Source organism: Coregonus lavaretus (genome assembly GCF_964263955.1).
Source record: "Coregonus lavaretus genome assembly, chromosome: 9".
NCBI classification, from domain to species: Eukaryota; Metazoa; Chordata; class Actinopteri; order Salmoniformes; family Salmonidae; genus Coregonus; species Coregonus lavaretus.
This window is the reverse complement of record NC_139996.1, coordinates 25,157,995-25,181,873: the sequence shown is the minus strand read 5'-3', so window position 1 is coordinate 25,181,873 and position 23,879 is coordinate 25,157,995. Positions and strand designations below refer to the sequence as shown.

General features: G+C 43.3%; 1 protein-coding gene across 1 annotated transcript in view; it reads right to left on the bottom strand.

Moving 5' to 3' along the window:
• Positions 1 to 1,246: 1,246 nt before the first annotated feature.
• wwox (WW domain containing oxidoreductase) overlaps positions 1,247 to 23,879 on the bottom strand; it is a gene marked incomplete at its 3' end in the record, with an annotated part of 100,793 nt that continues 78,160 nt past the window's right edge. The window contains exons 7-9 of the mRNA XM_084169255.1: positions 8,891 to 9,076; positions 3,754 to 4,018; positions 1,247 to 1,258 (exon numbers count right to left, since the gene is read on the bottom strand). Coding sequence (XP_084025381.1) covers positions 1,247 to 1,258; positions 3,754 to 4,018; positions 8,891 to 9,076 — 463 coding nt within the window. The remainder of the gene's footprint in view (positions 1,259 to 3,753; positions 4,019 to 8,890; positions 9,077 to 23,879) is intronic.

Sequence of the window (23,879 nt, the reverse complement as noted above, 5' to 3'; positions counted from 1 at the left end):
GACTGTGAAGAGACACACAAAGGTACAGACACATGCATACGCACACGGGCGCTAGCACACGCACTCTACACACATGTACATTGTAATATTGTTGTATAGTGGTATCATACATTTTGTGTTGTGGTGGTGTGACAGTGTTACATGATGTACTGTTTTATATTTTGTTTTATGTGTAATATAAGTGTCTTAATGTGTTTGGACCCCAGGAGGAGTAGCAGAAAATACAAAAAAGAGAGAGGGAGAGGGGCAAAGGTTATGAGAGAGAGAGAGAGAGAGAGAGAGAGAGAGAGAGAGAGAGAGAGAGAGAGAGAGAGAGAGAGAGAGAGAGAGAGAGAGAGAGAGAGAGAGAGAGAGAGAGAGAGAGAGAGAGAGAGAGTGTACATACAGGCTCATTGGGGATCATAGAGCCAACAGGTAGCTGCACCACTCAGATAATTGTTGAGTAGTGTGTAGTGAAACCTGCTGAGAAGCATCTCTGAGGAGAGAGAACAGAGTCAGCAGAGAGACACATGTCTGCCTGACTCCCTCTGTCTGTCCAACATCATTCATCACAACCACACTTCACTAAAATACCTCTTCTCTCCACATCCCATCCTGCCTGCAGTGAAAACACTAGATAGATAAAGGATGACAGGGGGTTAATGCACTGATGTAACAGTCTAACTAAAGCATATATCACAGTAGCATATGGCCTCCAGCATAGTGGCAGGATTAGTAGAGAAGTCTTGTAGAGCAGGAGCCTGTGTGTTAGGTCTATAGGCTAGTGCAGGATAAATCACAGTGGTACCTTTTATAGTTCACATCGTCAGCGTGTAAGTATTACAGAGACCATACACCATAGTAATGACAATGTACATATTGTAAAATGCCAGTAATAAGTCATAAGTATGTTATAAGTACATACATAGTTTCCCTTTAAAATCCTGTGTGCATATATCAATATTGCACAAAAAAAGGAATACATTGAGACTGAGTTGTAATATAACATATGTAGATAATATGATAAGTCTATAGAGAGAGGGGACATAGAGAAGGGTGTGTGTCAAATCTGCTAATATAACCTAGAATATATGATAATTCATTCTCCACATGGGAGCTGGTTATGGATAAAACAGCTATGATCGAAAAGCCATATGTGAGCAGTTTAGTACAGAGAGTATTAGCTATCCTATACTGTAACACTATAGTCTCAGAGCAGTAAGGGTTTATGATATCTACCCTCACGAGGAGAAGAGCGGACACACTCTTAAGCGCTAAACTAACAAAGACAGGAGGAAGAGGAAAAGAGGAAAAACAAGCCAGTGAATCTCTCTCCATCTCTCTATCTGTGAAAGTCACACTCTCTCACTGAACCCTGACTGCTCTGGAGATCTGCTCCTTCCTTTTCCTTTCCTCCATCCTTCCCTCTCGCAGACAGATGCCAAGACTAATATTTGGATTAACGAGGGACAGTTGAGACTACAGAATAAAGTATGAGGATCATGAACAGTAGCATCTACTCTATCCCCTCTCTCTAAAACAACCAGTCAGTTCCAGTAGTCCTACAGCAAACAACTGACTCAATAACCAAGTAGCCATCTAGTAAATAACACAAACAACTCATTCAATAACCAAGTAGCCCTCTATTAAATAACACAAACAACTCATTCAATAACTAAGTAGCCCTCTAGTAAATAACACAAACAACTCATTCAATAACCAAGTAGCCCTCTATTAAATAACACCAACAACTCATTCAATAACCAAGTAGCCCTCTATTAAATAACACAAACAACTCATTCAATAACCAAGTAGCCCTCTATTAAATAACACAAACAACTCATTCAATAACCAAGTAGCCCTCTATTAAATAACACAAACAACTCATTCAATAACCAAGTAGCCCTCTAGTAAATAACACAAACAACTCATTCAATAACCAAGTAGCCCTCTAGTAAATAACACAAACAACTCATTCAATAACCAAGTAGCCATCTAGTAAATAACACAAACAACTCATTCAATAACCAAGTAGCCCTCTATTAAATAACACAAACAACTCATTCAATAACCAAGTAGCCCTCTATTAAATAACACAAACAACTCATTCAATAACCAAGTAGCCCTCTAGTAAATAACACAAACAACTCATTCAATAACCAAGTAGCCCTCTAGTAAATAACACAAACAACTCATTCAATAACCAAGTAGCCCTCTAGTAAATAACACAAACAACTGACTCACTAACAAAGTAGCCCTCTAGTAAATAACACAAACAACTGACTCAATAACCAAGTAGCCCTCTAGTAAATAACACAAACAACTAATTCAATAACCAAGTAGCCCTCTAGTAAATAACACAAACAACTGACTCAATAACCAAGTAGCCCTCTAGTAAATAACACAAACAACTGACTCAATAACCAAGTAGCCCTCTAGTAAATAACACAAACAACTCATTCCATAACCAAGTAGCCCTCTAGTAAATAACACAAACAACTCATTCCATAACCAAGTAGCCCTATAGTAAATAACACAAACAACTAATTCAATAACCAAGTAGCCCTCTAGTAAATAACACAAACAACTCATTCCATAACCAAGTAGCCCTCTAGTAAATAACACAAACAACTCATTCAATAACCAAGTAGCCCTCTAGTAAATAACACAAACAACTCATTCCATAACCAAGTAGCCCTCTAGTAAATAACACAAACAACTCATTCAATAACTAAGTAGCCCTCTAGTAAATAACACAAACAACTGACTCAATAACTAAGTAGACATCCATTAAATAACACAACTGACTCAATAACTAAGTAGACATATATTAAATAACACAAACAACTCATTCAATAACCAAGTAGCCATCAATTAAATAACACAAACAACTCATTCAATAACCAAGTAGCCATCTATTAAATAACACAAACAACTCATTCAATAACCAAGTAGCCATCTATTAAATAATACAAACAACTCAATCAATAACCAAGTAGCCATCTATTAAATAACACAAACAACTCATTCAATAACCAAGTAGCCATCTATTAAATAACACAAACAACTCATTCAATAACCAAGTAGCCAGCTATTAAATAACACAAACAACTAATTCAATAACCAAGTAGCCATCTATTAAATAACACAAACAACTCATTCAATAACCAAGTAGCCATCTATTAAATAACACAAACAACTCATTCAATAACCAAGCAGCCATCTATTAAATAACACAAACAACTCATTCAATAACCAAGTAGCCATTTATTAAATAATACAAACAACTCAATCAATAACCAAGTAGCCACCTATTAAATAACACAAACAACTAATTCAATAACCAAGTAGCCATCTATTAAATAACACAAACAACTCATTCAATAACCAAGTAGCCATCTATTAAATAACACAAACAACTCATTCAATAACCAAGTAGCCATCTATTAAATAACACAAACTCATTCAATAACCAAGTAGCCCTCTATTAAATAACACAAACAACTAATTCAATAACCAAGTAGTCATCTATTAAATAACACAAACAACTCATTCCATAACCAAGTAGCCATATATTAAATAACACAAACAACTAATTCAATAACCAAGTAGCCATCTATTAAATAACACAAACAACTCATTCCATAACCAAGTAGCCATATATTAAATAACACAAACAACTCAAAGAGTCATATCTCGTTTAGCCCACATAGCGACAGCCATGCAATATGGTGATCCTTGAGCATCAGAAGTGTAAACTGTCTGTCTCCTTACCATAGACTTGGTGAAGGGGCGGGCCAGGGTGAAGAACAGGGTCATCAGCCACCAGCTACGATGGATGGCAGTGTACATCATGTTCCCAGGGTGCACTGCGTTGCAGGTGACCCCGTGGAGTGAGAGGCGTCGGTGGAGCTCATTAGAGAACAGGAGGTTACACAGCTTGGCCCGGTTGTAGGCCAGCATGGACCAGTAGTCCTTCTGAGGAGGAGACAGCACAGCCAGGTCCACCTTACCACACTGGTCCAGAAGGTCTGTAAACCTGGGGAGAGAGGAACCAAGATTAACTTTATTTACCTAGAAACGTTTTCATTTTACAGGAACAAGTCAAGGACCGAGTCCTTTAAGGATAACTTTATTGAAAGTACACTTGAATGAAATTCCATAGACCAGGGCTCTCCAACCCTGTCCTGTAGGTTTTTGCTCCAACCCTAATCTAGCTAACCTGATTCTAATAATTAGCTGGATGATAAGGTGAATCAGGTTAGTTACAACTGGGGTTGGAGCGAAAATCTCTAGGAACAGGGTTGGAGAGCCCTGCCATAGACTATACACATTTAAAATATAAGTAAGTAGTGTGCATCAGTGCTGTAGAGTTACTATAGCAGTGTGGTCCTGGCTGAATACAAATCTAAAGCGTGACAGAATGTTCTTTAATTGCCTGCGACAGAGCAGTTAAAGCCCAGATGTTTGACAAGGCTCTTGAACATTACACCGCTCGTTGGGTTACTATGAGGTCACAATAACACAGAGACACACCGCAGTCAAACACACTCCCTCCTTCTCCCTCAAAATGTGTGTGTATTTCTGTCTGTGTGTGTGTGTATGTACATCTTAATCCAGTCATTAGAAACCCACCAATCAACATGTCTCCTGGTTTCCTTGTTGTGATTTTACAAGCTGCCTGCCTGGCGTTTGCTTACCGTCCCCCCTCTCCACTACATCCTTACTTGGCTAAATTCCAACATCTGCAGGCATTACATTTAATGTGAGGAAACTTCACAACTGCTTTAGCGCTTGGAGGGGTTCATAAATACATTGGCTGAGTGAAATACACATATTTTTCTCTCAAAGCAAGTTTCTTGACATTTGATATTACAATACGCTCTCTTTTAACTTGCGCCTGTCTAGATTTAAATACACCACGTTGTCAACACTGTAAAATGTCTGTCTTTTTAGGTTAGAAAATAGCACAAATAGAAACATTTCTGGCTTTTACTTAGAAAAAAAGAGCGCAAATAGATCGTTTATTGACCCCATTTCAGCCATCTAACCCTAACCCTTTCACAGAGGGTGTAATAGGAGGTTTAAGATACAGCGTAACAGAGAGATTTAATACAATATTTGCTCTCCTGGTCTTTGAGCAGGCCTAATGCACTTATTAGTATTGTGTCAATTACACCGCAGACCCTGGTGTTGGGGGGTGATAACGTTTTCAGCCTTTTCCCTCATCCCTCTTCCTCTCTGTCTCCATCCCTTCATCCCTCCATCTCCCCCACCTTGTCTGCTATACGCTGTAGGTCACAGCTTTACATTACAACAGGGGGCTTAGGTAGTATAATCTACTACCAGGTCAGGGGTCAGACTGAGAGCCTGTTAGGGAAAGGCTAAGATGAAATAACCAGGAAGTCATGGGAAATAACACACAAACAGAGAAGTGAGTGACTTCAACGTATGCAATATAGGTGTGGAATGGAGCAGGCAGAATGGCAGATGTAATATCAGATATTGTCTCTATCACCTCTTCTATTCTGGACCAGTCTGTAACTGACTCTCTCTGTTCTGGCTAAGCCCTCTTTGAAGGGGTTAGGCACCGTTGATTAGGGATGGGAGAGGAGGGCGAGACTGGGGGGGAAGGGGGTGGAATAGGATGGAGGAGTAAAGGAGGGGATGGGTGGGGAGAGACGAAGATATGGGGAAATAGGTGGAAGGGAAGCGAAAAGAGGAGGAGAGGGGAAATCGGAGGGATGGAGAGAGGAGAAATATGGAGAAAGGAAATGGCCTGCTCTCGTTGTAACTTATTAAACAGGTCCTGTATCAATAATATGTTGTCATTTCACTTTCTTTCAAATCACACTTCACTCTCCTCTCTCCCTGTCAGTGTATGGGGGACCTCTTGTGAATATGAGTCTCATGCATGTCATTATATCTAGCAGAGCAGGGCTGTACTATGAATGCTGGTTGGTCAGCTAGAATAACTCTGCCCAGTCTCTCTGGAGGTCACTCAGCCAGAATCAATTTTTATTTCACCTTTATTTAACCAGGTAAGCCAGTTGAGAACAAGTTCTCATTTACAACTGCGACCTGGCCAAGATAAAGCAAAGCAGTGCGATAAAAACAACAACACAGAGTTACATATGGGGTAAACAAAACATAAAGTCAAAAATACAACAGAACATATATATACAGTGTGTGCGAATGTAGTAAATTATGGAGGTAAGGCAATAAATAGGCCATAGTGCAAAAAAGTTACAATTTCGTATTAACACTGGAATGATAGATGTGCAAAAGATGATGTGCAAATAGAGATACTGGGGTGCAAATTAGCAAAATAAATAACAATATGGGGATGAGGTATTTGGGTGGGCTAATTTCAGAATGGCTGTGTACAGGTGCAGTGATCGGTAAGCTGCTCTGACAACTGACACTTAAAGTTAGTGAGGGAGATAAGAGTCTCCAGCTTCAGAGATTTTTGCAGTTCGTTCCAGTCATTGGCAGCAGAGAACTGGAAGGAATGGCGGCCAAAGGAGGTGTTGGCTTTGGGGATGACCAGTGAGATATACCTGCTGGAGCGCATGCAATGATTTATAGATGACCTGGAGCCAGTGGGTTTGGTAACGAATATGTAGTGAGGGCCAGCCAACAAGAGCGTACAGGTCACAATGGTGGGTAGTATATGGGGCTTTGGTGACAAAACGGATGGCACTGTGATAGGCTACATCCAATTTGCTGAGTAGAGTGTTGGAGGCTATTTTGTAAATGACATCGCCGAAGTCAAGGATCGGTAGGATAGTCCGTTTTACGAGGGCATGTTTGGCAGCATGAGTGAAGGAGGCTTTGTTGCGAAATAGGAAGCCGATTCTAGATCTAACTTTTGATTGGAGATGCTTAATGTGAGTCTAGAAGGAGAGTTTACAGTCTAACCAGACACCTAGGTATTTGTAGTTGTCCACATACTCTAGGTCAGACCCGCCGAGAGTAGTGATTCTAGTCGGGTGGGCGGGTGCAAGCAGCATTCGGTTGAAGAGCATGCATTTAGTTTTACTAGTGTTTAAGAGCAGTTGGAGGCTACGGAAGGAGTGTTGTATGGCGTTGAAGCTTGTTTGGAGGTTTGTTAACACAATGTCCAATGAAGGGCCAGATGTATACAAAATGGTGTCGTCCGCATAGAGGTGGATCCGAGCGTCACCAGCAGCAAGAGCGACATCATTGATATACACAGAGAATAGAGTCGGCCCGAGAATTGAACCCTGTGGCACCCCCATAGAGACGGCCAGAGGTCCAGACAACAGGCCCTCCGATTTGACACATTGAACTCTATCTGAGAAGTAGTTGGTGAACCAGGCGAGGCAGTCATTTGAGAAACCAAGGCTATTTAGTCTGCAAATAAGAATGTGGTGGTTGACGATGAAGACGGCTGCGCAGTACTGTCTTTTATCGATCGCGGTTATAATATTGTTTAGGACCTTGAGCGTGGCTGAGGTGCACCCATGACCAGCTCGGAAACCGGATTGCATAGCGGAGAAGGTACGGTGGGATTCGAAATGGTCGGTGATCTGTTTGTTAACTTGGCTTTCAAATACTTTCGAAAGGCAGGGCAGGATGGATATAGGTCTGTAACAGTTTGGATCTAGAGTGTCACCCCCTTTGAAGAGGGGGATGACCGTGGCAGCTTTCCAATCTCTGGGGATCTCAGACGTTACGAAAGAGAGGTTGAACAGGCTAGTAATAGGGGTTGCGACAATTTCGGCGGCTAATTTTAGAAAGAAAGGGTCCAGATTGTTACTCAGATTCAGAGCTACCAGTGGAGGCTCCTCAGAGGAGGAAGGGAGGACCATCCTCCTCAGTGAATTTTCATAAATATAAAAATTTAAAAAACGCTGAGGGTGCAGAGCTGGTGGCCGGGGTAGTGGTAGCCAGGTGGAAAGCATGGCCAGCCGTAGCAAAATGCTTGTTGAAATTCTCGATTATTGTAGATTTATCGGTGGTGACAGTGTTTCCTAGCCTCAGTGCAGTGGGGAGGAGGTGCTCTTATTTTCCATGGACTTTACAGTGTCCCAAAACTTTTTGGAGTTAGTGCTACAGGATGGAAATTTCTGTTTGAAAAAGCTAGCCTTTGCTTTCCTAACTGATTGTGTATATTGGTTCCTGACTTCCCTGAAAAGTTGCATATCGCAGGGGCTGTTCGATGCTAATGCAGTACACTGCTGGTCAAGGGCAGTCAAGTCTGAGGAGAACCAGGGGCTATACCTGACTGCCTCTGATATAAACGGGACAACATACTGTAGCAACTGGAGATCACTGTATACATATGGACAGATACAGGCTAGTTGATAAGTCCATACATCATGTGTTTAATAGGTCTCTCTCTCTCTCTCTCTCTCTCTCTCTCTCTCTCTCTCTCTCTCTCTCTCTCTCTCTCTCTGTGTTCATGGTGTATGCACCATGAACACATTTTATTTGTGTGTGTGGTTTAGAGCGAGCCCAGAGGTGAGGAACTCTGACCTGTTCACCGGACGTGCTGTTTTCAACCATCTCTTCTTCTCTACCACACCTGCTGTCTCGGCTATGAAAAGCCAACTGACATTTACTCCTGAGGTGCTGACCTGTTGCACCCTCTACAACCACTGTGATTATTATTTCACCCTGCTGGTCATCTATGAACATTTAAACATCTTGAAGCACAATCTGGCCTTAATGGCCATGTACTCTTATAATCTCCACCCGGCACAGCCAGAAAAGGACTGACCAACACTCAGAGCCTGGTTCCTCTCTAGGTTTCTTTAGGCTGCTTATGTAAAAAGGCGTTATAAGTAAATTTGATTGAACATTTGATTGATTTAATACACACTGAGAGTTAGTTTACATTAGGTAGTGGTTATAAATAATATTTGTTTAGTCAGTGAATACAGACCTATGTGACTCGGAGGACACCACCACCACACGGGCGGGGGCGGAGCGTCGCAGCACTTCCTGTAGACACTGTACCAACAGGAAGTGACCTATGTGGCAGATCTGGAAGGTGGACTCCAGGCCATCCTCCGTCAGACGCCAGGGCTGGGTACACACCGCTGCGTTACATATCAGGATGTGGAGCGGCCTACGGGGAAAGGAAAGGGACATACAGAGCAATGAGACACTGAGGGCCAGTATTACAAGGTATAGGTACTGTGACCTATTCTCGACACTGTAAACAGAGATCTAGAGAGAAGGAAAGAGTGGTGGAGAAGGAAAGGAACGGAGAGGGGAAGACAGGAGGGAAGGAGAGGGGAAGACAGGAGGGAAGGAGAGGAAGACAGGAGGGAAGGAGAGGGGAAGACAGGAGGGAAGGAGAGGAAGACAGGAGGGAAGGAGAGGGGAAGACAGGAGGGAAGGAGAGGGGAAGACAGGAGGGAAGGAGAGGAAGACAGGAGGGAAGGAGAGGGGAAGACAGGAGGGAAGGAGAGGAAGACAGGAGGGAAGGAGAGGAAGACAGGAGAGGAGGGAAGGAGAGAGGAAGACAGGACAGGAGGGAAGGGGAGGGGAAGACAGGAGGGAAGGAGAGGGGAAGACAGGAGGGAAGGAGAGAGGAAGACAGGAGAGGAGGGAAGGGGAGGGGAAGACAGGAGAGGAGGGAAGGAGAGGGGAAGACAGGAGAGGAGGGAAGGAGAGGGGAAGACAGGAGGGAAGGAGAGAGGAAGACAGGAGAGGAGGGAAGGAGAGGGGAAGACAGGAGGGAAGGAGAGAGGAAGACAGGAGAGGAGGGAAGGAGAGGGGAAGACAGGAGAGGAGGGAAGGAGAGGGGAAGACAGGAGGGAAGGAGAGAGGAAGACAGGAGAGGAGGGAAGGGGAGGGGAAGACAGGAGAGGAGGGAAGGAGAGGGGAAGACAGGAGAGGAGGGAAGGAGAGGGGAAGACAGGAGAGGAGGGAAGGAGAGGGGAAGACAGGAGGGAAGGAGAGAGGAAGACAGGAGAGGAGGGAAGGAGAGGGGAAGACAGGAGGGAAGGAGAGAGGAAGACAGGAGAGGAGGGAAGGAGAGGGGAAGACAGGAGAGGAGGGAAGGAGAGGGGAAGACAGGAGGGAAGGAGAGAGGAAGACAGGAGAGGAGGGAAGGGGAGGGGAAGACAGGAGAGGAGGGAAGGAGAGGGGAAGACAGGAGAGGAGGGAAGGAGAGGGGAAGACAGGAGGGAAGGAGAGAGGTGTGCTATTCCTGTGTGCAGCTGCTAGAGACAGGGTATTAGTGATATGATATACTGTATGTATACTGTATAGAGGGCTTCCTCTCTTACTCCCCCATGGTCTGACTGAGAGATACTGAATACAGTTGGACACCAGCCAACAGAAACAACCAACACCTGGAATAGTCATCATATCAACCTGAGAGCGGGGAGAGAGAGGGGGAGGGAGAGAGGGGGAGAGAGAGAGAGCGAGAGAGGGGAGGGAGAGAGAGAGAGAGGGGGGGGGGGGGGGGGGGGTTGGCAAAAAATACTTTAATCAGTTATAGAACCCATTGCCCTCTATGGCTGTGAGGTTTTGCATTGTACTTTGTGTACAACACAAAACCCCAAACAATGCATGCAGAGCAGAATTAGGACTATACCCGCTAGTTATCCAAATCCAGAAAAGAGCTGTTAAATTCTACAACCACCTAAAAGGAAGCAATACCCACACATTCCACCACAAAGCCTCACCTACAAAGAGATGAACCTAGAGAAGTCCTATCAGCCAGCTGGTTCTGGGGCTCTGTTCACAAACACAAACAGACTCCACACCAAGGGACTAGAGTTCCGGTCTAGAAGCACTGTTTTGACTGCTCTTACAGTTTTGCTTCGGTACTGTGGTTTAACTGACGCCAGGCCAAGGGAGACAAATTCCATAGACAGCCACATAGATTCCTAATAAGACACTTTAGTCATCACCTTTGTGCACAAAACATCAATTTAATAATTCAAATAATTGTAGCTGAGGCCGATTGTTTTTCCATCACTCACAGCCAAAGATATTAACATTTTAAATTCATCCAATGTCTGACATGTTTTTGGATGACGTGATGACGTCGTCGCTGCTCACGCTGCTCCATGTGCACACTGAGTGCTAGTGCGCATGCGATGTTGGTCCGTATAAACCGGATGCAACCTGGATATAGACGGTCCATGAATCGGCGTACGCGAACGTTAGAAAACAAAGGTCGACATCTTGGACGCAGTCTCCAGTTCTTATTATACCTCAGTGATATACACGCACACACTTCCATACAATCAAACCCACCATACACACACACACTTCTTCTGTGTGTGTGTGTGTGTGTGTGTGTGTGTGTGTGTGTGTGTGTGTGTGTGTGTGTGTGTGTGTGTGTGTGTGTGTGTGTGTGTGTGTGTGTGTGTGTGTGTGTGTGTGTGTGTGTGTGTGTGAGAAAGTGGAGATTGCCATGTCGGGCTGTGAGAGATCCTTGTCGGTGACAGCACCGCTTCAGCGAGCTCGAAGCCACAGTAACACAGGCGAACAATCCAAACACACCTCACCAATTTTTTTTATTTCTTCCATTATAATTAATTATGAGGCCCAGGGCAGTTTGTGTACCCTGTGTTTAAGACAGCCTGCTGGATTCATTAAAAACTGGATGCTAGAAAATTAATGTGTGAATTGTATTGCCTGGCTCTAATGAGTCTTCCCTATAACACTGTTAGAGAGGACTGGAGTGAACGTTCACCTTCAGGCCTCCTAACACACAGCACACACAGGGTTCATTACTGAGAGTCACACTCAGTCCACACCAACTACAGAATGCTTACGTATGCAAATCATATACTACTGTGCTATATACAGTATCATTAAAAAAGTCTTAACCCCAGTGTTTAACCCAAAGTAAGAAGTCATCATTAGATTGAACTCCAAAACCACTACCTAAAATGTGACCAGCATCAGTGACTTGGAAGTCAAGACCCTTAATACAGCCAGAGAACAGGTTTGATGGTTAATAAGAAGACAGTGTTCCTCAGAGGCCTGGCCTCCTCTGTATCACCACAGCCAGGAAACACTATATACAGTGGGGGAAAAAACTATTTAGTCAGCCTGCATGGAGGAATGGGCCACAATACCAGCAACAGTGTGTGAAAACCTTGTGAAGACTTACAGAAAACGTTTGACCTGTGTCATTGCCAACAAAGGGTATATAACAAAGTATTGAGAAACTTTTGTTATTGACCAAATACTTATTTTCCACCATAATTTGCAAATAAATTCATTAAAAATCCTACAATGTGATTTTCTGGAAAAAAAATTCCTCTATTTGTCTGTCATAGTTGATGTGTACCTATGATGAACATTACAGGCCTCTCTCATCTTTTTAAGTGGGAGAACTTGCACAATTGGTGGCTGACTAAATACTTTTTTCCCCCACTGTATATATATACAGTGGGGAGAACAAGTATTTGATACACTGCCGATTTTGCAGGTTTTCCTACTTACAAAGCATGTAGATGTCTGTAATTTTTATCATAGGTACACTTCAATTGTGAGAGACGGAATCTAAAACAAAAATCCAGAAAATCACATTGTATGATTTTTAAGTAATTCATTTGCATTTTATTGCATGACATAAGTATTTGATACATCAGAAAAGCAGAACTTAATATTTGGTACAGAAACCTTTGTTTGCAATTACAGAGATCATACGTTTCCTGTAGGTCTTGACCAGGTTTGCACACACTGCAGCAGGGATTTTGGCCCACTCCTCCATACAGACCTTCTCCAGATCCTTCAGGTTTCGGGGCTGTCGCTGGGCAATACGGACTTTCAGCTCCCTCCAAAGATTTTCTATTGGGTTCAGGTCTGGAGGCTGGCTAGGCCACTCCAGGACCTTGAGATACTTCTTACGGAGCCACTCCTTAGTTGCCCTGGCTGTGTGTTTCGGGACGTTGTCATGCTGGAAGACCCAGCCACGACCCATCTTCAATGCTCATATTGAGGGAAGGAGGTTGTTGGCCAAGATCTCGCGATACATGGCCCCATCCATTCTCCCCTCAATACGGTGCAGTCGTCCTGTCCCCTTTGCAGAAAAGCATCCCCAAAGAATGATGTTTCCACCTCCATGCTTCACGGTTGGGATGGTGTCCTTGGGGTTGTACTCATCCTTCTTCTTCCTCCAAACACGATAAAAATTACAGACCTCTGCATGCTTTGTAAGTAGGAAAACCTGCAAAATCGGCAGTGTATCAAATACTTGTTCTCCCCACTGTATATATATACAGTTGAAGTCTGAAGTTTACATACACCTTAGCCAAATACATTTAAACTCAGTTTTTCACAATTCCTGACATTCAATCCTAGTAAAAATTCCCTGTCTTAGGTCAGTTATGATCACCATTTTATTTTAAGAATGTGTAATGTCAGAATAATAGTAGAGAGAATTACTTATTTTAGCTTTTATGTATTTCATCACATTCCCAGTGGGTCAGAAGTTTACATACACTCAATTAGTATTTGGTCGCATTGCCTTTAAATTGTTTAACTTGGGTCAAACGTTTCGGGTAGCCTTCCACAAACTTCCCACAATAAGTTGGGTGAATTTTGGCCCATTCCTCCTGACAGAGTCAGGTTTGTAGGCCTCCTTGCTCGAACATGCTTTTTCAGCTCTGCCCACACATTTTCTATAGGATTGAGGTCAGGGCTTTGTGATGGCCACTCCAATATCTTGACTTTGTTGTCCTTAAGCCATTTTGCCACAACTTTGGAAGTATGCTTGGGGTCATTGTCCATTTGGAAGACCCATTTGAGACCAAGCTTTAACTTCCTGACTGATGTCTTGAGATGTTGCTTCAATATATCCACATAATTTTCCTTCCTCATGATGCCATCTATTTTGTGAAGTGCAACAGTCCCTCCTGCAGCAAAGCACCCCCACAGCATGATGCTGCCACCCCCGTGCTTCACGGTTGGGATGGTGTTCTTCGGCTTGCAAGATACCCCCTTTTTCCTCCAAACATAACGATGGTCATTATGGCCAAACAGTTCTATTTTTGTTTCATCAGACCAGAGGACATTTCTCCAAAAAGTACGATCTTTGTCCCCATGTGCAGTTGCAAACCGTAGTCTGGCTTTTTTATGGCGGTTTTGGAGCAGTGGCTTCTTCCTTGCTGAGCGGCCTTTCAGGTTATGTCGATATAGGACTCGTTTTACTGTGGATATAGATACATTTGTACCTGTTTCCTCCAGCATCTTCAAAAGGTCCTTTGCTGATGTTCTGGGATTTATTTGCACTTTTCGCAGCAAAGTACGTTCATCTCTAGGAGACAGAACGCTTCTCCTTCCTGAGCGGTATGATGGCTGCGTGGTGCCATGGTGTTTATACTTGCATACTATTGTTTGTACAGATGAACGTGGTACCTTCAGGCATTTGGAAATTGCTCCCAAGGATGAACCAGACTTGAGGAGGTCTACAATTATTTTTCTGAGGTCTTGGCTGATTTCTTTTGTTTTTCCCATGATGTCAAGCAAAGAGGCACTGAGTTTGAAGGTAGGCCTTGGAATACATCCACAGGTACACCTCATATTGATTCAAATGATGTCAATTAGCCTATCAGAAGCTTCTAAAGCCATGACATCATTTTCTGGAATTATCCAAGCTGTTTAAAGGCACAGTCAACTTAGTGTATGTAAACTTCCGACTTCAACTGTATATATATATATATATATATATATATATATATATATATATATATATATATATATACAGTGGGGAGAACAAGTATTTGATACACTGCCGATTTTGCAGGTTTTCCTACTTACAAAGCATGTAGAGGTCTGTAATTTTTATCATAGGTACACTTCAACTGTGAGAGACGGAATCTAAAACAAAAATCCAGAAAATCACATTGTATGATTTTTAAGTAATTAATTTGCATTTTATTGCATGACATAAGTATTTGATACATCAGAAAAGCAGAACTTAATATTTGGTACAGAAACCTTTGTTTGCAATTACAGAGATCCTACGTTTCCTGTAGGTCTTGACCAGGTTTGCACACACTGCAGCAGGGATTTTGGCCCACTCCTCCATACAAACCTTCTCCAGATCCTTCAGGTTTTGGGGCTGTCGCTGGGCAATACGGACTTTCAGCTCCCTCCAAAGATGTTCTATTGGGTTCAGGTCTGGAGACTGGCTAGGCCACTCCAGGACCTTGAGATGCTTCTTACGGAGCCACTCCTTAGTTGCCCTGGCTGTGTGTTTCGGGTCGTTGTCATGCTGGAAGACCCAGCCACGACCCATCTTCAATGCTCTTACTGAGGGAAGGAAGTTGTTGGCCAAGATCTCGCGATACATGGCCCCATCCATCCTCCCCTCAATACGGTGCAGCCGTCCTGTCCCCTTTGCAGAAAAGCATCCCCAAAGAATGATGTTTTCACCTCCATGCTTCACGGTTGGGATGGTGTTCTTGGGGTTGTACTCATCCTTCTTCTTCCTCCAAACACGGCGAGTGGAGTTTAGACCAAAAAGCTCTATTTTTGTCTCATCAGACCACATTACCTTCTCCCATTCCTCCTCTGGATCATCCAGATGGTCATTGGCAAACTTCAGACGGGCCTGGAGATGAGTAGGGGGACCTTGCGTGCGCTGCAGGATTTTAATCCAAGACGGCGTAGTGTGTTACTAATGGTTTTCTTTGAGACTGTGGTCCCAGCTCTCTTCAGGTCATTGACCAGGTGCTGCCGTGTAGTTCTGGGCTGATCCCTCACCTTCTTCATGATCATTGATGCCCCACAAGGTGAGATCTTGCATGGAGCCCCAGACCGAGGCTGATTGACCGTCATCTTGAACTTCTTCCATTTTCTAATAATTGCGCCAACAGTTGTTGCCTTCTCACCAAGCTGCTTGCCTATTGTTCTGTAGCCCATCCCAGCCTTGTGCAGGTCTACAATTTTATCCCTGATGTCCTTACACAGCTCTCTGGTCTTGGCCATTGTGGAGAGGTTGGAGTCTGTTTGATTGAGTGTGTGGACAGGTGTCTTTTATACAGGTAACGAGTTCAAACAGGTGCAGTTAAAACAGGTAATGAGTGGAGAACAGGAGGGCTTCTTAAAGAAAAACTAACAGGTCTGTGAGAGCCGGAATTCTTACTGGTTGGTAGGTGATCAAATACTTATGTCATGCAATAAAATGCAAATTAATTACTTAAAAATCAAACAATGTGATTTTCTGGATTTTTGTTTTAGATTCCGTCTCTCACAGTTGAAGTGTACCTATGATAAGAATTACAGACCTCTACAAGCTTTGTAAGTAGGAAAACCTGCAAAATCGGCAGTGTATCAAATACTTGTTCTCCCCACTGTATATATATATATATATATAACAGTACCAGTCAAAAGTTTGGACACACCTACTCATTCAATGTTTTTTCTTTATTTTAAAAAAATTTTACATTGTAGAATATTAGTGAAGACGTCAAAACTATTAAATAACACATATGGAATCATGTAGTAACTAAAAAAGTGTTAAATCAAAATATATTTTATGTTTGAGATTCTTCAAATTAGCCACCCTTTATGACAGCTTTGCACACTCTTGGCACTCTCTCAACCAGCTTCACCTGGAATGCTTTTCCAACAGTCTTGAAGGAGTTCCCACATATGCTGAGCACTTGTTGGCTGCTTTTCCTTCACTCTGCCGTCCGACTCATCCCAATCCATCTCAATTGGGTTGAGGACGGGGGATTGTGGAGGCCAGGTCATCTGATGCAGCACTCCATCACTCTCCTTGGTCAAATAGCCCTTACAAAGCCTGGAGGTGTGTTGGGTCATTGTCCTGTTGAAAAACAAATGACAGTCCAACTAAGCCCAAACCAGATGGGATGTTGTATCGCTGCAGAATGCTGTGGTAGCCATGCTGGTTAAGTGTGCCTTGAATTCTAAATAAATCACAGACAGTGTCACCAGCAAAGCACCCCCACACCATAACACCTCTTCCTCCATGCTTTATGGTGAGAACTACACATGCGGAGATCATCCGTTCACCCACACCGCGTCTCACAAAGACACAGCGGTTGGAACCAAAAATCTTCAATTTGGACTCCAGACCAAAGGACACATTTCCACCGGTCTAATGTCCATTGCTCGTGTTTCTTGGCACAAGCAGGTCTCTTCTTCTTATTGGTGTCCTTTAGCAGTGGTTTCTTTGCAGCAATTCGACCATGAAGGCCTGATTCACAGTCTCCTCTGAACAGTTGATGTTGAGATGTGTCTGTTACTTGAACTCTGTGAAGCATTTATTTGGGCTGCAATTTCTGAGGCTGGTAACTCTAATGAACTTATTCTCTGCAGCAGAGGTGACTCTGGGTCTTCCATTCCTGTGGCGGTCCTCATGAGAGCCAGTTTCATCATAGCACTTGAAGGTTTTTGTGACTGCACTTACTACATGATTCCATATGTGTTATTTCATAGTTTTGATGTCTTCACTATTATTGTACAATGTAGAAAATTGTAAAAAAAAATTAAGAAAAATCCTGGAATGGGTAGGTGTGTCCAAACTTTTGACTGGCACTGTTCATTTCTTTGTCAGTGGGCAAACGTACAAAATCAGCAGGGGGATCAAATACTTTTTTCCCTCACTGTGTATGTATATATATATATATATATATATATATATATATATATATATATACATACACAGTGAGGGAAAAAAGTATTTGATCCCCCTGCTGATTTTGTATGTTTGCCCACTGACAAAGAAATGATCAGTCTATAATGTTAATGGTAGGTTTATTTGAACAGTGAGAGACAGAATAACAACAACAAAAATCCAGAAAAAACGCATGTCAAAAATGTTATAAATTGATTTGCATTTTAATGAGGGAAATAAGTATTTGACCCCCTCTCAATCAGAAAGATTTCTGGCTCCCAGGTGTCTTTTATACAGGTAACGAGCTGAGATTAGGAGCACACTCTTAAAGGGAGTGCTCCTAATCTCAGCTTGTTACCTGTATACAAGACACCTGTCCACAGAAGCAATCAATCAATCAGATTCCAAACTCTCCACCTTGGCCAAGACCAAAGAGCTCTCCAAGGATGTCAGGGACAAGATTGTAGACCTACACAAGGCTGGAATGGGCTACAACTCAGCTTGGTGAGAAGGTGACAACAGTTGGTGCGATTATTTGCAAATGGAAGAAACACAAAATAACTGTCAATCTCCCTTGGCCTGGGGCTCCATGCAAGATCTCACCTCGTGGAGTTGCAATGATCATGAGAACGGTGAGGAATCAGCCCAGAACTACACGGGAGGATCTTGTCAATGATCTCAAGGCAGCTGGGACCATAGTCACCAAGAAAACAATTGGTAACACACTACGCCGTGAAGGACTGAAATCCTGCAGCGCCCGCAAGGTCCCCCTGCTCAAGAAAGCACATATACAGGGCCGTCTGAAGTTTGCCAATGAACATCTGAATGATTCAGAGGAGAACTGGGTGAAAGTGTTGTGGTCAGATGAGACCAAAATCGAGCTCTTTGGCATCAACTCAACTCGCCGTGTTTGGAGGAGGAGGAATGCTGCCTATGACCCCAAGAACATCATCCCCACCGTCAAACATGGAGGTGGAAACATTATGCTTTGGGGGTATTTTTCTGGTAAGGGGACAGGACAACTTCACCGCATCAAAGGGACGATGGACGGGGCCATGTACCGTCAAATCTTGGGTGAGAACCTCCTTCCCTCAGCTAGGGCATTGAAAATGGGTTGTGGATGGGTATTCCAGCATGACAATGACCCAAAACACATGGCCAAGGCAAGAAAGGAGTGGCTCAAGAAGAAGCACATTAAGGTCCTGGAGTGGCCTAACCAGTCTCCAGACCTTAATCCCATAGAAAATCTGTGGAGGGAGCTGAAGGTTTGAGTTGCCAAACGTCAGCCTCGAAACCTTAATGACTTGGAGAAGATCTGCAAAGAGGAGTGGAACAAAATCCCTCCTGAGATGTGTGCAAACCTGGTGGCCAACTATAAGAAACGTCTGACCTCTGTGATTGCCAAAAAGGGTTTTGCCACCAAGTACTAAGTCATGTTTTGCAGAGGGGTCAAATACTTATTTCCCTCATTAAAATGCAAATCAATTCATAACATTTTTGACAGACGTTTTTCTGGATTTGTTTCTTGTTATTCTGTCTCAACCTGTTCAAATAAACCTACCATTAAAATTATAGACTGATCATGTCTTTGTCAGTGGGCAAACGTACAAAATCAGCTGGGGATCAAATACTTTTTTCCCCTAACTGTATATATATACTGTGGGGGAAAAAAGTAATTAGTCAGCCACCAATTGTGCATGTTCTCCCACTTAAAAAGATGAGAGAGGCCTGTAATTTTCATCATAGGTACTCGTCAACTATGACAGACAAATTGAGAAAAAAAAATCCAGAAAATCACATTGTAGGATTTTTAATGAATTTATTTGCAAATTATGGTGGAAAATAAGTATTTGGTCACCTACAAACAAGCAAGATTTCTGGCTCTCACAGACCTGTAACTTCTTCTTTAAGAGGCTCCTCTGTCCTCCACTCGTTACCTGTATTAATGGCACCTGTTTGAACTTGTTATCAGTATAAAAGACACCTGTCCACAACCTCAAACAGTCACACTCCAAACTCCACTATAGCCAAGACCAAAGAGCTGTCAAAGGACACCAGAAACACAATTGTAGACCTGCACCAGGCTGGGAAGACTGAATCTGCAATAGGTAAGCAGCTTGGTTTGAAGAAATCAACTGTGGGAGCAATTATTAGGAAATGGAAGACATTCAAGACCACTGATAATCTCCCTCGATCTGGGGCTCCACGCAAGATCTCACCCCGTGGGGTCAAAATGATCACAAGAACAGTGAGCAAAAATCCCAAAACCACACGGGGGGACCTAGTGAATGACCTGCAGAGAGCTGGGACCAAAGTAACAAAGCCTACCATCAGTAACACACTACGCCGCCAGGGACTCAAATCCTGCAGTGCCAGACGTGTCCCCCTGCTTATGCCAGTACATGTCCAGGCCCGTCTGAAGTTTGCTAGAGTGCATTTGGATGATCCAGAAGGGGATTGGGAGAATGTCATATGGTCAGATGAAAACAAAATATAACTTTTTGGTAAAAACTCAACTCGTCGTGTTTGGAGGACAAAGAATGCTGAGTTGCATCCAAAGAACACCATACCTACTGTGAAGCATGGGGGTGGAAACATCATGCTTTGGGGCTGTCTTTCTGCAAAGGGACCAGGACGACTGATCCGTGTAAAGGAAAGAATGAATGGGGCCATATATCGTGAGATTTTGAGTGAAAACCTCCTTCCATCAGCAAGGGCATTGAAGATGAAACGTGGCTGGGTCTTTCAGCATGACAATGAACCCAAACACACCGCCCGGGCAACGAAGGAGTGGCTTCGTAAGAAGCATTTCAAGGTCCTGGAGTGGCCTAGCCAGTCTCCAGATCTCAACCCCATAGAAAATCTTTGGAGGGAGTTGAAAGTCCGTGTTGCCCAGCGACAGCCCCAAAACATCACTGCTCTAGAGGAGATCTGCATGGAGGAATGGGCCAAAATACCAGCAACAGTGTGTGAAAACCTTGTGAAGACTTACAGAAAACGTTTGACCTGTGTCATTGCCAACAAAGGGTATATAACAAAGTATTGAGAAACTTTTGTTATTGACCAAATACTTATTTTCCACCATAATTTGCAAATAAATTCATAAAAAATCCTACAATGTGATTTTCAGGATTTTTTTCTTCTCATTTTGTCTGTCATAGTTGACGTGTACCAATGATGAAAATTGCAGGCCTCTCTCATCTTTTTAAGTGGGAGAACTTGCACAATTGGTGGCTGACTAAATACTTTTTTTCCCCACTGTATATATATATATATAGACACACACACACACACACACACACACACACACATACACTTATACTTACCGGCCAGTTTATATATACTTATATATACTTACCGGCCAGTTTATTAGGTACACCACCCCATTCACGAAAATGGATTGCTCCTAAAAACAGTGAGTCACGTGGCCGTGGTTTGCTATATAAAGCAGGCAGACAGGCATCGAGGCATTCAGTTACTGTTCGATTAAACGTTAAAATGGGCAAAACGAGTGACCTAAGCAACTTTGAGTGTGGTATGATCGTTGGTGCCAGGTGCGCCCGATTCTGTATCTCAGAAACGGCCGGCCTCCTGGGCTTTTCATGCACGACAGTGTCTAGGGTTTACCGAAAATGGTGCAACAAACAAAAATATCTAGTCATCAGCAGTCCTGTGGGCGAAAACAGCTTGTTGATGAGAGATGGTGATGGAGAATGGCAAGAATCGTGCAAGCTAACAGGCGGGCCACAAACTGACAAATAACGGTGCAGTACAACAGTGGTGTGCAGAACGGCATCTTGGAACGCACAACTCGTCGATCCTCGTCACGGATGGGCTATTGCAGCAGACCACCACACCGGGTTCCACTCCTATCAGCTAAAAACAAGAAGAAGCGGCGGCTCCAGTGGGCACGCGATCCCCAACACTGGAAAAACATTGCCTAGTCCGACGAATCCCGGTTCCTGTTGCGTCATGCTGATGGCAGAGGATTTGGCGTAAGCAGCATGAGTTCATGCCTGGTGTCAACGGTACAGGCTGGTGGTGGTGGAGGTGTACCGCTGTCCAATCTGCAGCAACTGCGTGATGCCATCGCATCAGGATGGACCAACATCCCTGTGGAACGTTTCTGACTTGTAGAATCCATGCCCCGAAAAATTCAGGCTGTTCTGTAGGTAAAGGGGGGTCCGACCTGGTACTAGATTGGTGTACCTAATAAACTGTCCGGTGAGTGTATATTAATATTCCGTTTAGATAATTCTTAATTTATTTATTTTTTCTTTTTGGATTATGTGTGTATTGTTTTGTATTGCTAGGTATTACTGCACTGCTGCTGCAGCCTGGGAACTCAACAGTCACCTTGGAAAGGGGTTTATGTATTTTAAGTATTCAGTCCCAGCCCCACTCCAAGTCCCAGTCCCAGTACAGAACATATGTACAGCTGTACCATCTTAATTTGATCACTCCGTTGTCACAGAGAATTTTGAATACACTGCAAACTTGGTTTAAAAAGGTTTAAAAAGGCTTCTAAAGTGTGTAATAAAAAATAAAAATAAAATAAAAAAAGAAATATATATATATATATATATATGTTTTAATTTCAGACTTGATTTGCCCAAACAAAAAATGAATCAACCCCTACAAAAATGTCCATTAATTATAATCCACATAATAATTCACATTTGCTGTTGCTGCAGGATTCTTTTCCTGCTGTGAGAAACTGGTCAAATTAAGAAAGGACATCTGTATGTAAGACCTCTTTCAGTTAGATATCAACAAACCTTTCATAGATCCAAATTGTCCAAAAAACTGTTGGTGATTTTACAGGTCGGTTAAAGAGGGACCACTAGTTAAAGCCAGACCACCAGTTAGGCGAGAGCACTTGTCCTTAATGTGTATCTCTGAGAGCTCATAACCCCTCCTCCTCAGAAGAAGAAGAGCAGACATCAGTTCCTAGCCCAGGGTCTCATCTTCATAACCACCGGTCTAATGAAGGTCTTTAATGGCCCTCCTGCTGCTGGCCCGGTCTAACTGCTATCTTAGCGCTGGTCAAGCGGGGGTGTTAAGTACCAAACAGGGAGAGATGAGTGTATTGTATATTTAGTGTAACTAGCCCCCTCTGGCCTGATCTCTGACATCAATGATAACCTGCCTGGAGGAGGTGATTGGCTCTGTGTGCTGCTGGGCTCTGTCCAATGATCATTAACACAGGACTTTATTGGCCATACAGGGATGGGAGCTAGAACAAACACACACACACACACACACAGACACACACACACACACACACAGGGTAGAAATGTGTGTGTTTGTTGTGACTGAAGACAAGTGTTCTCTAATATAGTTGTGGTATCACTAGCATCACTAGCACATTAGAGGCTGCTGCTGCCTATTGAAATCACTGGCCACTTTAAGAAATGGAACACTAGTCACTTTAATAATGTTTACATATATTGCACTATTCATCTCATATGTATATACTGTATTCTATCCTACAATATTCTACTGTATCTTAGCCCATGCCGCTCTGTCATTCCTTGTCCATATATGTATATATTCTTAAATTCCATTCCTTACTAGATTTGTGTGTATTGGGTATATGTTGTGAAATTGTTAGATATTACTTGTTAATTGCTGCACTGTCGGAGCTAGAAGCACAAGCATTTCGCTACACCCGCAATAACATCTGCTAAACACGTGTATGTGACAAGTAAAATTTGATTTGATTTGGTAGTATCAGACAGCTGCCCCGTGCCATTCACAGCTCACAGACTCTCCTCGGCTCTGCTCCACTCTGTGCCACTCTGCTCTCCTGTTCTGATGAGAATGAATGTACTCTAACGTCCCCTGGGATGCCCCCACTCCCACCACCACCACCCCTAATGAAGAAATACAGCCTGGCCAATAACACAGGGAGAGAGAGGGGAGGGGAAGAGGAGGATTGATGGAGAGAGAGAAGGGAGTACAAAGAGAGTGTTGAGGAGAAATAAGGAGTACAGTGAGGGAGAGAGGGAGAGAGAGTGAGGTACAGTGAAGGGAGAGAGGTAGGGGGTAAAAATAGTCAGGGAAAAGGGGTGGCGAGAGAGGGTGAGAGAGAGAAAGAAAGAGAGAGGTCATAGGGAGAAATAGGGTACATAGAAGGAGAGAGAAAGACACACACAAGAGAAAGAGAGGAGTTCTCTGTCTCAGTGTGGGTCAGTGGTCCATATAACAGCTTTGGGTCCCTGGCGCCTCCTGACTAATGGCTTAATCTGCCTCTACGCTTTACCACCATCACACCCTGATCAGAGAGCAGGGGACAGGTCACTCACTA